This window comes from Sinocyclocheilus rhinocerous, unplaced genomic scaffold, assembly GCF_001515625.1.
Source record: "Sinocyclocheilus rhinocerous isolate Xijiao unplaced genomic scaffold, SAMN03320098_v1.1 scaffold711, whole genome shotgun sequence".
Classification (NCBI taxonomy): domain Eukaryota; kingdom Metazoa; phylum Chordata; class Actinopteri; order Cypriniformes; family Cyprinidae; genus Sinocyclocheilus; species Sinocyclocheilus rhinocerous.
In genome coordinates, this window is record NW_015641018.1 from 2,391,995 (window position 1) to 2,409,135 (window position 17,141).

General features: G+C 36.5%; 2 protein-coding genes across 3 annotated transcripts in view; both read right to left on the reverse strand.

Moving 5' to 3' along the window:
• The window catches only part of LOC107753809 (polypyrimidine tract-binding protein 1-like), a 23,472-nt gene extending 12,775 nt beyond the window's left edge, over positions 1 to 10,697 (reverse strand). The window contains exons 1-5 of one of the 2 annotated variants that reach the window (XM_016570056.1): positions 10,629 to 10,693; positions 10,046 to 10,096; positions 8,611 to 8,641; positions 2,918 to 2,978; positions 2,652 to 2,824 (exon numbers count right to left, since the gene is read on the reverse strand). In XM_016570056.1, coding sequence (XP_016425542.1) covers positions 2,652 to 2,824; positions 2,918 to 2,978; positions 8,611 to 8,641; positions 10,046 to 10,096; positions 10,629 to 10,636 — 324 coding nt within the window. In that variant the 5' untranslated portion in view covers positions 10,637 to 10,693. Of the gene's footprint in view, positions 1 to 2,651; positions 2,825 to 2,917; positions 2,979 to 8,610; positions 8,642 to 10,045; positions 10,097 to 10,628 lie in introns of both variants that reach the window. The other variant, XM_016570055.1, reaches the window with a different exon arrangement.
• Positions 10,698 to 11,406: 709 nt separating this feature from the next.
• LOC107753874 (uncharacterized) lies at positions 11,407 to 16,407 on the reverse strand. The gene is made up of 5 exons (XM_016570144.1): positions 15,707 to 16,407; positions 14,285 to 14,411; positions 13,705 to 14,118; positions 13,025 to 13,597; positions 11,407 to 11,505 (listed from the first exon to the last, which is right to left on the reverse strand). Exons 1-5 carry the CDS (start codon positions 16,279 to 16,281, stop codon positions 11,407 to 11,409), a joined length of 1,788 nt encoding a protein of 595 aa, XP_016425630.1. The 5' UTR covers positions 16,282 to 16,407.
• Positions 16,408 to 17,141: the final 734 nt, after the last annotated feature.

The window sequence follows — 17,141 nt, forward strand, 5'->3', positions numbered from 1 at the left end:
CTTGTAGGGCTGGACGATATGGCCAAAATTGATATCACGATATATTTCTTAATTTCGGTCGATACGATATAATTCCGATATCGATATGAACACTATTTATCTGAAATAGAAATCTTTTGTAACATTATAAATGCCTTTATCATCACTTTTGATCAATTTTAAGCATCCTTGCTAAATAAAAGTATTAATTTCTATAATTTCTTTCCCAAAAAAATAATAAAAATTATACTGAATGGAATAGTGTATAATGTTACAAAAGCTTTTTATTTCAGATAAATGCTGATCTTTGGATCTTTCTATTCATCAAAGAATCCTGAAAAAAAAATTTACTCAACTGTTTTAAATATTGATAATCAGCAAATCAGCATATTAGAATGATTTCTGAAGGATCATGTGACACTGAAGACTGGAGTAATGATGCTGAAAATTTACCTATGTATGATCACAGGAATAAATTACATTTTAAAATCTATTCAAATAGAAAGCAATTTTAAATAGTAAAAATATTTCAACATTTTACTGTTTTTGCTGTACTTTGGATCAAATAAATGCAGCCTTGGTGAGCAGAAGAGAATTCTTAAAAAAAAAAAAACCTTAAAAATCTTACTGTTCAAAAACTTTTGACTGGTAGTGTCGGTTGATTATTCTTATAGATTGAAACAAATGTGCTTCAGCCAGAAAAAAGGGTATGAAACGTGCTCCGAGTCGCTGCAGAAAACAAAAAAATTGAACAACAAAAACTGGAAATGTTGCTGGAGACGGGCTTATTTAAAATGAAAACTCATTCTCTGCCAGCAGGAGGCGCTTTTAGAGTGATAAAACTAGCGGTTTCTCCAGTAATGGCTGTAATCAAAGCAGCTCCGCTCATGAACGCTTCTTTATCAGTTCAAATGAAAATGCCATAGAAACTTTTCTGAATTGTTATGATTTTGAAACATGCAGTGCTCATGTTTATTCAACGAAGTCAAACGGCACAAATAAATCAATGTATGGGAAACTGGTAATGTATATCGGAAATGTTTAAAAACCATATCACCGTTACTGAGAAAAATTATATCGCGATACATATTGATATTGAATTATTGTCCAGCCCTAATTTACCCCTGTGGTGCAAACCTGATTTTTCATCATTAGTCAAGTCTTCAGCATTACATGATCCTTCAGAAATTATATTAATATGCTGATTTGCTGCTCAAGAAACGGTTCTAATTATCAACTTTGAAAACAGTTGTGATGCTTAACATATTTGTAGAAACAGTTATATAGATTTATATAAATATAAAAAAATTTTCTCCAAGTTTTTAAAAAAAGTTTATTTGAATTTTTTTTTTACTAAAATTATAAATGTATTCATTGTCACTGTTGATCAACATATCTAATGCATCATTGCTGAATAAGTGTTCATTTTTCAAAAATGCTAATTTTGTTAAGTCTCAATATATTATAGTTTTTATTAATAGTATGATTTAGTTTGTTTTATATTTAATTTATTTTTATCATTTTATTAGTTATGTCTATATAGTTTTCAATATTTTTATTTCAGTTTTTATTATTTTAGTTCAAGTTAAACCAAATGAAAATGAGAAACATTTCCTTGGGAAATAACTGCAAGTTTTGTTTTATTTTAGTTTAGTTACTATTTATTTTATTTCAAATATTTTTTTTTTATGGTTTTAGTTATCTATCATTACCTTGATTTGTTATTAGGGATGTAACGATTAACTGCGAGCCGGTTGAAAATCGATTCAAATATGTGACGATTTAAATCGGTTGAAATCGCGATTCATTTAGGGGTAGGAGTTTATATGAATGTATGTCTGAGGGGAACTTACTGTCTTTAGAAAAGTTTAGATGGTATTTTTTCCTTTCATCTTGCCTCTGTATAATGCATGTTAAAGTTCATAAGTGCAGCCCTGCTTTGTTTATAGCGGAAACCAAGGAAACGCTTTAAGCGCCACCTGCTGGCAGAGAGTGAATCTGCGTCTCATTCAGCTCAGCTTTCATGCAGATATTTTTGTATAGTTTCACAAAACTGAAGTCAACACATTCTGTTTTTGCTTCAAATTTCAAAATTATGCAATCTAATTTAGATTTAAAACTGCTCATGTTGCATGTATGCAGCATCTTTGTTTGGATCATGATTAAAATGCAGTGGTTGCCTATAATTTTAAAAGGAAAGAGCACAGACAAAGGCTTATTTTGTTTATATGAAGAGATTTCTTTTATTTGTGTTACTTAAAGCAATAATAAAAGGACACATTTAATTTAGAATTTGTCTTAATTCTCATTTTGTAAAAAAAAAAATAAAAAAAACGTGAATCGAATTGTGAAATCAAAATCATGAGTTGAGTGAATCGTTACATCCCTATTTGTTATAGTACAACACATTAAGACACTCACAAACAATGTCTAGCAAAAGAAATACTACAATCTGATGTTAACATTGCTAAGCTAAACACGTTTTACTCCATACAAAAACAATATCTAAGCACACAAATATTGGGGACAGTGGTAATATTTTCCAGTTTAAGTACAGCATTTACTACATATATGAAAAATCAAAAAAATTTTGGTGGACAGCAAAGTTAAGTCAACTTGTTTCCTTTTTCGAGCTAATTCTAAGAGTGTCATAAATGGAGAGGGAATGATACCTGGTTCTTTCCCTTCAGCATGAGCAGATTGGTGACTTTGCCAAAGGGAAGGCCGAGGGAGATGACCTCCGCTTCGTTGATGTCATTGGGCAGCTTGCGGACATGTATAACTCTGGACGGGACGCCAGGACATCTGATGTCACCTTTGAACTTCTTGCTGTCGTTGCCGTTGGCTGTGTGGAAAGCAGATGATCCGGGCGGGTTGCTGGGACAAAACTAAACACATTTACCAAGGAAATAATGACTCAAGAGCAAACAGATCCTACCTGCTGAGCTCATGATATAGGGCCCACTGGAAACACAGGAGAACAGCTCGTCAGATCCTCTCTGGAAAAAAAAAAAGAGAGAAAAGCTCCAGGTCAAATGGGTTTCAGTCATTTTTAAGAAGTTTAGATGGGCAGTTCTGAGGTTTACAAACAGAACACTTGAGGTAAAGAGGAAATAACTATGGTAGACTAAACCAACCTTTAACCGGAATGCCAACAACCACCAGTAAAGGAAAGAATGATAGTGGGATGTCCAAATAAGGACAAGTTTACATCAGAAAACTCTGAACGCAGGAAATGGACAATGTTGCATTCAGTTTTCCTGTGCAAACAGCATAGCCTTAAGGCTGGGTGGGGTCAGAGATCGACCACAAGACGTCCCCCACCAGAAACCTATGAAGCAAGATCTCAGACCATGGGGAGAGGGGCAGTTTTACATTTCCGGGTCGTCAACCAGGAGGAATGAGTGTGCAGACTGAATCTTGAATTTGCTCTTTCACACATTCCTTTGATTTAAAGAAGGACGGAACATGTCTACGTGAAGGACCAGGACATTTATACAACTAAACCTCTGTGCATGGTATCAAACACCACATTTCAACCAAGGAAGAGATCACCCAAAAAAATGGAAACTCATCATTTACTCCCCAAAACCTTTACGAGTGTCTTTCTTCTGTTGAACATAACAGCAGATATTTTGAAGAACGTGGGTAACCAGACAGTTTCTGGTTCACATTGACTTGGTGTCAGCGGGGACTAGGCTTGCCGCGATAGACGGTGCTGACGGTGATACCGGTGACGTCACTTGCCCACCGCGTCACCGACCCCCACCATTGTTTTGATTTTTTTTATAGAAATAAAAATAATTTAGTTCAGTAAAAGAACAGACACTACAATTAAAAACTGAACGCGGCTGCTCAATGCAGCGTGCCGAACGATGAAAGTAAAATGCGCACGCCGCTTTAACAAGCTATTTAAAAGCGAGGAAAAGAGAGAACGACCCCGCCCCGCCCCCGGTGTTGTCACACGTCGATTTAACCGGTGGGGGAATTTCCTCACCGTCACAACCCTAGCGGGGACCAGCAACTGTTTGGTTATCCATATTCTTAAAAATATCAAAATATCTGCTTCTGTGTTCAGTGGAAGAAATTAATAGAGGTTGGAACGACTATCCCATTAAACCAAGATTACATGTGACTAACAAATTAATAAACCACAGTTCTGCAAATAACCTGCGTCTTTGTCCCAACAGTTGAGACAAAGCATCAGAAGATGGCTGGATTAAGATTGTGTGTATGACTAAAGCAAGAGTGAATTAAGTGTAGTCAGCAGAAACTCCATGCAACCACACAGGCCTGCCCACCACATATTAAAATTCCACAGTCAAACGACTCAATGAAAACCACATGTAAACCAGAGGATAGGAGATGTATAGGCACTACACAACAAGCATCTGGTACAACAAAACTAAGCTAAGAAACAACCGTTTAAAGGGTTACTGCGAAACAAGCTAAACTGGGAACTTAAAGCTTTTACAGAAACCTTGTTTACAGCTCTGCTCCGTTGCCTGTTACCATAAACTGCCAATGAATTGATAACAAGCCTGCAATGTTTATAGCAATAATGCGATAACAATAATGCTAAATTATCATTTTAGCAGCAGGACTACTATTCTAGTCAAATGAATTTCGGGTTTTGTGTTACCCACAGAATTAGTTGTAGAGAAATTTGCTTTGTTCAATGTAACCAGTACTTTGCAGACAGGTACAGATTGTTATGCGTGTTATTTCCTCTATATTTATATATAGATTACCTTCTAACATTCAGTTCAATCATAAAAACATCTTGAGAAAATCTCAATACAAGTATCCTTATTTCATACTGTACATTATAATGTTGTGATGCCTAAATTACCTTGAAGCATTTAAAACATTGAAAAATGCCATGAATTAAGTTTGGTTTGTTAAATTGTGGTCAACGTTTTAACCATATCATGAAAACAAGGGAACAAATTACTACAATGTGGTCACAATTTCACTACATTAAAACTACGGAATACACAGCACAGCTTTACAATTTGACTGAAATGAGGGAATTAATGAATAAAACGTGAAATGGTGTGAACAAATTCTTAATTTGAGGCCACAATATCCATTAGTGTGGCTTTTATCTTTTTAGTGCTTGCTTTATTTTTTAATATATTTAATATCAGCCATAGCATTAAATAATTATCAGCTTATCTGTTTCCCGGTGCACAAAGTAGTGCATCACAACAAAAACACAATGTTCCATGTTTTAACAAATTGAAATTGTTTTCTATGGTAAATAACAGTATGTTACATATGCCGCTGATAGAATTTAACTTGCACTGAACCTGGAACATTCCTCAAAACTTCTAGATAGTGTCAGACAACACTATCTCAGTGCATTAAACAAAATTCATTGAGCATGACGAACACAAACATTCAATGTGTTAACTTTTTCTTGGGTGTGGCATGATGGGATACTTGGTTAAACAGATTAAAAGGTGTGAAAGAAAGGGGGAGGGGCGAAGACTGCAACAATTCACAACAAACCATAAAAAATGGGGTTGTTAACACAGCAGCTCTGATTGTAATTCACTCACCATGGAGACCATGTGCCTGCGCTGCAGGTAACTGAAACCCAACCCTGAACTGAATACACAAGACCCATTATCTCCATACGCCCAGGTGTGCCTTTCACCCACAATTACTGTTCAAACTTGAGCCATTTACCACACTAACCATACAGGTTATGAGCACTGATCCAGACTTCAGTTTTACGTTATAATAATAGCAATAATAATTGTCCATGTACAGACTCTATACAGACTTTAACATATAAACATCTGGACACTACAAACTCAACAACTGAAAAAGTTGGTTCTGAGATTGGATTTAAAATGGTTGCATTTTTCTGCATTAAGTATCAGGTTCAGATCTGAGTAAAATAGGATATTTGATGAGAAACAGTGATTTTCTTCTTGGAAACTGACTGAATTGTGAAACAGACAAGAATTGAGCTCGATTGAATCAACCCTCTACATTGCGAGTAAATCACTCGCATATGCGACTAAATCTTCACTCTGGCGACTAAATGATGTCTAATATTAGCCAATTGCTAATAAATTCTCAGATTTTACTCGCCAGCGTGTGAGTTGGAGGCTAAGTATAAGTTTCAAGTTTGCTAAAACAAAACCTTCTAAATAGCCGTTTAGCTATTGGTTAACATTATTGTGGCCTAGATGATGTCATCAGATAAGGAAAGTCGTTTTAGTGGATGTTGCATTTACATTTTGATCAAAGATAGTGAATAGTAAAATAACATGCACCAATCATTCACAAAAAAAACGAATAGAGAAGAAGCAAAAATGTCATGATTTCATGTTAACTAGTAACACAGGAAAGCTTCAGATTCTCGTATATTGGGCTAATTTAAACTCCATCTAACAAGATGACAAACCACAATAGTTCCAGTTAAAACAAGCTGGGACTATTGCGAATCGTCGGCTTGCTGCCTGTAACCAGCACCTGCGACCCACAAGCTATTGACCTGCATTCTTCACGAGATACAGAGAACAAGAAAGAGAGACTGATAGCATCAAGCGAACCCCCATGTGACCCATTAGCACCTCCCCCAGCCATCTTCCCTCTGATCAGCACTGCTGAACAAACACAAGAGCTACATGTGTGTGCTGAGTGATGAGGCAAACATATTTGCATTTGATGAATAGACTGCATTCATCTCGTCATATCAACAGCCAAAACCAATCTCTGAGGAATGTCTCTGAAACGGGTTCAATCATTAGGCTGAGGTAGAAAGTGTGCCGAAACAATAAAATGTTTGTCGCCTGAAGATCATCTAACAGTCAGAACATCTGATGACCAATTTTAAGACATTAAATTACAACAGAACATCTATCTTTTCTTAATTAATGCCTTTGATCATATCGTGCATGAATTTTTAGTGCATTTTAAATAAAGAAAACCCATTTTGTGTTGATAACAAAGGCAGTGTGTAGCTATAGAAAAATAAAATTAACCAATAATATAGCCCGTTGCTCAAGATCAATAGGAATTTTATAAACCATGTTTGGTTTCACCATGACTTTACTTTGCTGATGACATCACTTAGGCCACAGTAATTTTAACCAATAGCTAGTTAGGAGGTTTTGTTTTAGCAAACCTTTATTCAATCAAGACAACAATCAACTCAATTGTTGTTGGTTTGCTCCAGGTGTGTTCACGGTGTGTGTGTGTGTGTTCACTACTGTGTGTGTGCACTTGGATGGGTTAAATGCAGAGCACAAATTCCGAGTATGGGACACCATACTTGGCCACACGTGACGTCAATTCACTTCACTTCACTTTCACAATCCAATCAATTCCCAGTGTATGAAATCAAGCCCTAGCCAACACCTTTTCTTATAAAATCTCCTATTTCACTTACAAATGTCATGTTACAAAAGTAAAATGAGTTCCGAATGGAGTTTCATGTTATCTTTATCCCGTAGCCTAATTGATCTGAACCTGTGACGTAATACAAAAAAATGTCCCTTACAGATCTTTAAAATCCCAAACTAAGAAACCTCTCAGAATCAAAATTTTCAACTAGCATTCAACTCTTAAAACAGTGCCCATCTCTGTACTGTGGTAATCCTTAGACAAATGCAGTGCCTGTAGGTTTCGTGCTGCATAAGTTACTGCATGACCTAAAGCATGTAAGTAACGAACCTAAATGAACCTCATGAATCAGGCTTTTGTTCTACATCCTGTGGGTCCCTCCTCACTAGACACATACCACAGGAAATAATCTTTAATGAGGGAATGAGTGGGAGTGTTCATGTTGTGGCCTCGTGAAGGCTGATCCAGGCAGCAAGTTAAGGATTTCTTAACTAGGGCCTGTGTTTCACAACAGCCAAATATTATGAACCAGAATTTGTTTTGGAAATTAAACGACAACTTTGAGTTAATAAAAAGTTGAGGAAGCACAATGTGGCATGGCACGATGCCATAGTGCTTGTTCTAACAAATATCTGATTCACCCCCTTATTGCCAGGATGAATCATGTCTGGAAGGAGCAATAGCACGAGGTGTGGAAGTCACAAATGGCGCTTTTCCACTGCATGGTACGGCACAGTACGGTTCGGTACGGTTCACTTTTGGGGGGTTTCCACTGGGTAAAGTACCTGGTACCTGGTATTTTTTTCAGTACCACCTAGGTTGAGGTTTCAAGTAGGGCTGCACGATTATGACAAAAATCATAATTGTCGATTATTCCCTTGAAATTGTAATTGCGATTATTAATTACGATTATCACAATTTACATTGAATGATGTTTATACCATTGTTTTATTCCAAGCGAACCGTACCATTACCAAAACGTGACGTTTTTCAGGAGTCACGGCAGTAGAGGCGGCGCAACTATAACAACATGTGAATAATCCCGCCCTCTCTAAAGCGATACTAACCTGCAGTGGAAACGCAAACCGAGCCGAGTCGTACCACGCAGTGGAAAAGTGCCAAAAAGCCATGCAAATTCTCAATACAGAGAGTCCCGGCACACAAACAGTTAAAGAAAGATAAGCGAAACAATCTGCTCTTATTCAACCAACCCAAGCTGTACAGCACATGTAGTTGTAGTGACCGTAGGACTTAAAATAAGATTCTTACCTTTGTACCAACTGCAATATCGTGAACGACGCTGCAAAAGAAAACAGAAATGGAAAAATCAGAGCAGGAAACCATAAACCAAATGCATGAAATTGGAAAAGAAAAACCATTCTGACCTCATACACTTGTCTAAAATAGTCCCAATGAAACAAAAGGTAAAGAAAAACATTACATGCAAAGATGTCTATTATATAATTTAAGAATCCAGCCCATTTCTTGAAATTAATATCCTCAACCTAAATATTAACCGTAATTCATATTAAAGTGGGGCTAATGAGTTCAATATTTAATTTGGCTCGTGTTGGTTAGATGTTTTTCCCATTAAAGGAATAAGCAGATTGCAGCTAGACTGCGTAATCTAGTTCCTTCCCACAGATCTCTCTTAGAACAAGAAATATGAGTGGTATTTTGGGTCAGTCTATGGTTGAAGATTAACCCCCACATCCTGTTTCACATGAACGCTCAGTAAACGCAATACCAGAATCTCTCCTCTGGCTCGGGTCTTCGAAAAAGCCCTCATATCAATGCGCCGCAGCATGAAAGCTTTTATGTTTGAAACAATGGAAAGAAAAAGAAACCGAGTGTACCAAAACAAAGTCCTGATACATCTTCCCCAAGAGGGAAAAAACCTTCATGCAAATAGGTGTGAGAGCTGAAACTAGGGGGCCCTATGGACTGGGGTCATTTTTCACAATACCTGGGGTGTGGTTTTAGTTTCTGTGTATCATCTTACATGGTGCATGTCCAGTGCTTCTCTCTGGTTCATTTGGTCATGGTTCAACCATTTACCGATCGTCATCATACTTGTGATTGTGATCGCTGAGGGGAGCTTCAAACGTTTCTACGTGTTTTTGCAGCGTTGAGTAATGTATCACAGACATATCTCATGAATCCTTTCATTAGCAAAGTGTAGACAGTAGTCGGACAGTAATGGTTGCTATTCAGCAAATAGGGACTAAAACTTCTCAAATGTAAATATTCGTTTAGTTTAGGATATGCATTTGACAAAATGTTGTGTGTCAAACTCAGGAAGTTAAATTCCCTATAAGCTGTTTTATTTTCCATGTATTTTTATTTATATTTGGTTTGCCATTTTTATAACCCAAAATTACCAAGTCTAAATACCTTAAAGCCCATATTTTTGCAATGCTCTAGCAACAAACCTTAATTGAACAACTTAAAAAAGGACGTGTGCTTCTAATGATTAAAAAAGTCAAGGAACACCAATGTGAATCATATTCAGGAAATTAAAATGGCTAAAGTAACTACTGTGTTTTGGTGGAAACTATGGCAACCGTGACGATTTTTGTAAGCGAAGCATCTTAGTATGTTAATATTTGACTAATAAAACAGCTAAATAAAATGTAATCTGTGAGCGGGTAATAAAGAAAATAAAAACACCAGCTCTGAGCTGTAAAATTTCAGATGGACTTACTCTAATTCTGCATAACTTGATCCCATAGGATACAATTCAGTCTCTAGGCGGCTGTGCAGGGAAAAAGATGTCAATGCCATCACACAACCTAACTATTCAATGTACTTATACTCACTTTACTAATAGTTTTCTGGTCAGGAAGAATAACATAACTTTTGGGGGTTGTTTCCCTATATTTGTGAGTTTTAAAGAATGTTGTTCTTTACTCTTTCTACTTAAACTTTTATCACTGCATATACGATGCAACAAGTCCTCTCGATGGAAATCTGCCTAGTTTTGCAGAAAAACTGCCTTATTTAGGCTGCAAAACTCGAACTCTGAATTACGTCGTACTAATAAAACAGGCAAACTTGTGGAAAAAAACAAAATGTATTTAACAAAGCTGCGAGCATCAGACAGAAACCCGATTCACGGGAAAACTACGGGTTTGCTTCACCGCAAGTGGTGATGAGAGCGTTCGCGCTGTCCAATCAAACAAAATAAAATGCATTACAGTTGATAAAGATAGGGTTTTATTCGTTCATGGCTTATCGCCCGGCCAGCTAAATTTATTTTCCATTCATAGTAACGTAGCATCACTCACCCGTCCATTGCACACCGAGGAACAGCAGCTCTGATCCGCAACTTTGTTGCTTGGCCGAGTTTTCTTAAAGCGCTACAAAATGGCGGAGTGCGTTGAGCGGAGCCTCAGCGATGAGCTCGGTGATTGGTCAAGCCTGGACAACAGTGGCATTCTGAGACACTAGGGAGATTGTGATTGGATAAGACGAGTTGAAAGCAAAGGGCGGTTACAGTTGAGGAGGGAAAAACCGCCAGTCGCGCGTCCTAGTATTGTTCTGCATCTTTGAAGAATGGACCAGTCACTTAGGAAACCGTTTTTTTTCTCAATCAAAGCATTAACGTGTTATTTTGTCAGTGAAACAGTAACTTTACTCAATGAAATAAATGTATATCTAATATATTTATGATATATTACTATGACTAATATAATACACTTTTTCATAGTTCATAGTCTCTTAAAGGAGTCCTCCTAAGGAGTTAGACACAACAACAACAACAAACTGAAAGCTAATATAACCAGCTCCATGAATATTTCAGGTTGCAGTGGTAGCAGAGATCCATTATGTCTGACTAGGGACTTGATTGCTGTTTCCACAACATACAAAAATAATAGTGCTTATGTAATGAAATGCATGAAGGTTTCAGCATCACTGATACTGGCCAAAGTAGACCAATGATGAAGGACGAACTTCATCTAGTGCATTTCAGACTAAATAACCTTTGGCCCTTTTTGTTGTTACACATTGTAGACACAGTCTCGTGATCAGACCCTTATTTAGTTGGATTGCTGTCAGTTAGATTTAAGTGCCTCTGGCATCAAAGGCCCCATGATCTCCTTGATGTCTCTGGAGTGAGACGGAGTCTCTTGTGACCACCAGGCTGAGGAGAGTCATTTCACTCTGTTCATAGACAAAACGGTTTTGGTTTTGTGAAACCATCTTGTATCCAAGAAAATACATACTATGAAAAAAGGTTTCTTTTATAGAAATCAAGTTGATATAGCATATGTGACATTAACTAAAATGACAGTTTCAATGGAAACTGTTTCTATGTCAATGTTTTAAATGTCTTGTCCAGAAGGACTATGGGACATGGAGATCTTTGGAATCAGGTATCATCATCATCAATAATTACCTGTTCGTCACACTCAGGAAATTACTTTTCCCCTGTGCCGCACCTGCTTAAATCTAAATAATAGATGGGGGGCCACAACAGAAACTGAGACTCATTGTCTCCAAGGTAGCCAACTGAAGGCATCACATGACTTGGCCAGGTAAATAATAGGGCAGAGTTGAGGCCGAGCAATCAGTTAGGCCTTAACTGAGAAGCTTCCAGAGTTAAAGAATACAATCAATGTATTGTTTTCAATATATTATGTTTTGTAAAAATAATGAATTGGAAATAATTGATTATGAAAGTACAGTAGGGAACATGTGTCAGTCATTTATCAGGATTAGACTGGTTTGATTTAATTTTTTTCTTTGGCTGACTATTTCTTGTAATGTTAAAAAAAGTAGTTTAACACTGCACAGTTCTTTTTAAATTATTATTTACATAAAATACAGATATTTGATACAGAAAAATTGTATCAAAGTTATGTGTATGTTAACATTACAGTGGCATACAGGAAAATAACTGCATAAATAACTTTGATACTGTTTCCGTACATTATTTACATTTGCATGTTTCCATTACAGTGGTGTAAGAAAAGAAAACACACTATAAAGTTTTCATTTGTTTTACATAAACACTATCAAAGTTATTTATATTTACATGTTTACAGAAACATTGTATAAAAGTTACATAGGTAGATTTATCTATTTGATCCAGTGTTTCTGTAAAAATATAAACAACTTTATAAAACTTTTCCTGTACACCACTGTAAACATAAATAACTAGGTATAGAAACACAGTATCAAAGTTATTTATATTTACATTTGCATAACGGTGGCACACAAGAAAAGCTTTATAAAATATTTTATGTTTACAAAAACACTATGAAAGTTATTTATAGTTGCATGCTTGCAGAAACAGTATCAAAGTTATTTATATTTACGTTTACATAACAGTGGCATACAAGAAAAGGTTTATAAAATATTTTATATGTTTACAGAATCACTATGAAAGTTATTTATATTTACATGCTTGCAGAAACATAGTATCAAAGTTATTTATATTTGCATGTTTATTTGTATCTATACATTTACATTACAGTCCTTTAATCTATCCTCCAACTGCAAGTGTTTTGTCTGGTCTTTAATCATTTGCCCATGTTTTTAACAAGGGGCCATTCTGATAGTTTATAAGGAGGCAAGCAACAGTGTATAGCTGGTTGATGGTCCTGGTGTCGCGAAGAGGAATGACCCTATCCAACAGCTTGTGTTGCTTCACCCTGCCGACAAGACGCTCCATGTGTACCCTGAGCCGAGCAATGGACTGAGTTTCCCTCACTTCCTCAGCCGGCATCTGTTCCTTCTTTAGCAGACAGGAAGGTCGGTAAACTTTGCACGGTACACAGTTGTCTATAAAAAACCCTTTGTTGACCATAATGGCCATTTCAGGTTTCAGGAGTGACACAATCCCAGACTGCTTCAGAAGCTCCTTGTCACTGACTGCATACACGAATGACACAAAAGTGACTGTACCATGCGGTGCCATGCCATTTAAACCCTTGTAGGTGCAATGGGACCCTTCACCTTGAAGCAGAAGAGAGGTTGGTGTTTTGCAACGCAGCTCTATGCAGTCTATCACAACATGTGTGTCTGGATAGTCCTGAAACTCCTTTGGCATGTGAGCCTTGACTGCCTCTTCAGACATCCAGATGCGCACAGATCCAAGAATGGCATAGAGAAAATTGGCCCAGCTTGTAATGATTGGACTCACGGCGGACTGATGGATATTGAATCTGTGGGCTAGATCTCTCTCTGTTAGACCAACTGAGAGATGGACCATGAAGAGGAAAAACTCATCTATGGGCTGCATGGACTGACACTGTTAACAAAATTGTGAAAGTTTTTTTTAATACATATAATGTGTTTATGTAGAGAAAGTAATATTGGTAGAATAAACTTTTCTGTCTCTCTTCCCAGGAGTGACACAATCCCAGACTGCTTCAGAAGCTCCTTGTCACTGACTGCATACACGAATGACACAAAAGTGACTGTACCATGCGGTGCCATGCCATTTAAACCCTTGTAGGTGCAATGGGACCCTTCACCTTGAAGCAGAAGAGAGGTTGGTGTTTTGCAACGCAGCTCTATGCAGTCTATCACAACATGTGTGTCTGGATAGTCCTGAAACTCCTTTGGCATGTGAGCCTTGACTGCCTCTTCAGACATCCAGATGCGCACAGATCCAAGAATGGCATAGAGAAAATTGGCCCAGCTTGTAATGATTGGACTCACGGCGGACTGATGGATATTGAATCTGTGGGCTAGATCTCTCTCTGTTAGACCAACTGAGAGATGGACCATGAAGAGGAAAAACTCATCTATGGGCTGCATGGACTGACACTGTTAACAAAATTGTGAAAGTTTTTTTTAATACATATAATGTGTTTATGTAGAGAAAGTAATATTGGTAGAATAAACTTTTCTGTCTCTCTTCCCCCCACAAAAAAAATCTGTATGTAACAACATCATAAATTAATTTTAGATGACCTATAAATGAATTATTTACAGATGTACTGCCTGATGCTCCAGCTTCGCTCATTGTAGCTGTCCTGACTCTGGTCAAACGAAACATGTTGTGGGACGCGGGCTCAATGAGTCTCCAGAACGCCATCAAGTGGTTGTAAGTTGCAAACCTATAAGAAATGTGGGACGTTTGAGATAATATACACAACAACAAATGTGATGATCAACTACCAAGTTGTAGCTTATTTTTTATTTACAGTGTACTAAAATATAAGTCTTGTAAACCCTTGTTTAAAAAAGTAAAATTTATCACACTTCAACTTAAATAATATGCTTAGTAAGTTGTTAAAGAAATAATAAACTTTAAAAGAATATACTTACGTGCAAACAGAATGTAATGATTTCCGGACACTTAATTGCATGTTATTTATGATTAAATTAAAAGTAGTTTAATTTATATTAAATGCAATAAGATGAACTTAAGAGTGCTTAAGTACACATTTGTATGTAATTTCATAAATTATGAAAACAAATTATTGTTAAAATATGGTTAAGATGTACTGACAAGCATTTATGGTAAACTAAATACTCATTTCTATTTAAACTTGTATGTCATGTATTTGATTCATTGATTATTATTATACATATTTTATAATATAATTTAGCACCATGCCAGTTACCACAGCTATATTCAGGGAAAGACTGGAGTGAAAAATAGAACATGTAAATAAACAAACCATATTTAAACATAATAATAATAACAAAATTATTATTATTATTACAAAAGGTTTTTAAAATTCGTCTATAAAAAAGATTTAAAACGAAATTTGGTCTTCATTAAAAAAAACTTTTCATAAGAATCAAAGTTAGTCAACAAATCAAAATAAGCGTAGACCTACTTCCTTAAACCATAACAAAAAAGATTAATATAACAAAGGGGTCATATGATGCTGCTAAAAAGAACATTAGTTTGTGCATTTGGAGTAATGAAATATGTTTATGCGGTTTAAGGTTCAAAAAACACATTATTTTCCACATACTGTACATTATTGTTTCTCCTCTATGCCCCGCCTTTCTGAAACGCGTCGATTTTTACAAAGCTCATCGGTCTGAAAAAGCGAGGTGTGCTCTGATTGGCCAGCTATCCAGTGCGTTGTGATTGGCCGAATACCTCAAGCGTGAGACCTTTAAAGCGTAAAAAAGGCGACATGAAGTGAACGTCCTAACTGTGTTAAGAAACAGTAATGAAAATGTGCTCTTAGTACACTTGTGGCATTTTATTTTCTTAATATTATCTGCAAGTACAGGTTTTTTTTAAATAGCAACACATTTAAGATTTGAAGTACACTACTAGTGCACATTCAATACAATCACTTGAGTGCTACTTAAATTAACATGTTTTATGAAAAGTATGAAAAAGTTATGGAAACATGTATGAAAACGTTGTTTAGGTTTCAAATCTTACCTAGTGTAAAACCGTATGTCATCGTCAGATGCAGCAAATCGCCCCAAACAAAACCTCTGAAGGACAAACAACTCTGCAACCTGCCTCTTCAGGCGCTCGACCTCCTTTCGGAGAACTTCGGTCTCATCCACTTCTAGATGATGCTGGATGAGAGACGAACAATAATCATGCTCCTGATGCTGGAAGCCCGTGGGCACAGGATCTTGTTTTAAAGGAGACGGGACGCGTCTCCTCCTCCATAACCCGGTGCGCTTTGGTGCTGAAGTGTTCGAGTTCTTCCTCGTGAACAGCGTGGGCACGGCGCTCTTCTTCAGCAGTCGGCGCGACGTGGGAGTCGATTGCTCAATAAAATCATCAGTCCTGAAGTGTCGACTGCAGACTCTTGTATTAGGACTGACCTTACAATCCTCACGCTGGATATTCTGAAGCCACGTTTTGCGTGTTTCTTTGTTCAAAGGGAAACTGTGGAAACTAATCACAGAATTAAATCTTGAGGACATTTTACAGGACGGGACACAGCAATACCAAGACGATGCACCTTCAAGACGAAGATATTTAAAGGTTTTTGAACTCATTACTAAAACGTTATATGTTAATATAATGTAGCTACTAAATGGTATATCACTGTAGTTAGGTATAATGTAATAATATATAAATTTGATTGTGATCAATAGTTAATCGAAATATGTCAGAAAGAGTTAACTACTAACACAGTTTCCTATCGGTGAATACTGTACCGGAAGCTCGTGTAGACACCGAGAATTTAGCGGAAATACGTAGGCAGTAGGCATATGGCAAGCCGTCATTTAATGCCTCTGGCTTTAATAGCCTTGATTTAGTTTTGACTAGTCAAAATTCGAGAGGTCTGTTCTGCAATTTTGACTCCTTGACTAGTCATAATATATTTAAGCTATAAATAATATTTTCGGATATAGTTTTGACGACTAGAAATTGTAACTAAAGTCAACTATAATTTGTACTTTGTGTCTCTAATTGAATTCTCACTAGTGAAACATATAATTTGAGATATTTCTAATATTTGACTAGTAGACAAGAATTGGAATTCTTTATAATCAAATCTCATTTAAAGTCATCATGAAATGGAAATTGTGATGTTCTTTTCCCCCCCCGTTGTGAAATATCTGAGTGAAACGGCTTCTCAAAAGAAAAAAAATATGTATTTGACAGGACTTTGTTTTTTGTCCATTAGGAATTGATTGGATTGGATGATTAAATTAGAATTGCATATGTATTAAATTATCGTTCTGACTAGTTAAATTATGTTTGCGACACACTGAAATACAATTGTAATTATCTAAAATATTATTTAAACCAATTTTGTTTTTACACTAATACGCTTGCCATAGTAGGTCGTGCACTGACGATTAGATGACACCATGTGGCAGCTGTTGGACATTACACATAAAACATCCTG

Excerpts from the sequence above, each read along its gene's own strand:
- LOC107753874 (XM_016570144.1), bottom strand. The coding sequence starts at position 16,281 with ATGAGTTCAAAAACCTTTAAATATCTTCGTCTTGAAGGTGCATCGTCT. Across the intron at positions 14,412-15,706 it reads GACATACGGTTTTACACTAG|GTTTGCAACTTACAACCACT; the intron begins GTAAGATTTGAA and ends CATTTCTTATAG. Across the intron at positions 14,119-14,284 it reads GAGCATCAGGCAGTACATCT|TGTCAGTCCATGCAGCCCAT; the intron begins GTAAATAATTCA and ends TTTTGTTAACAG.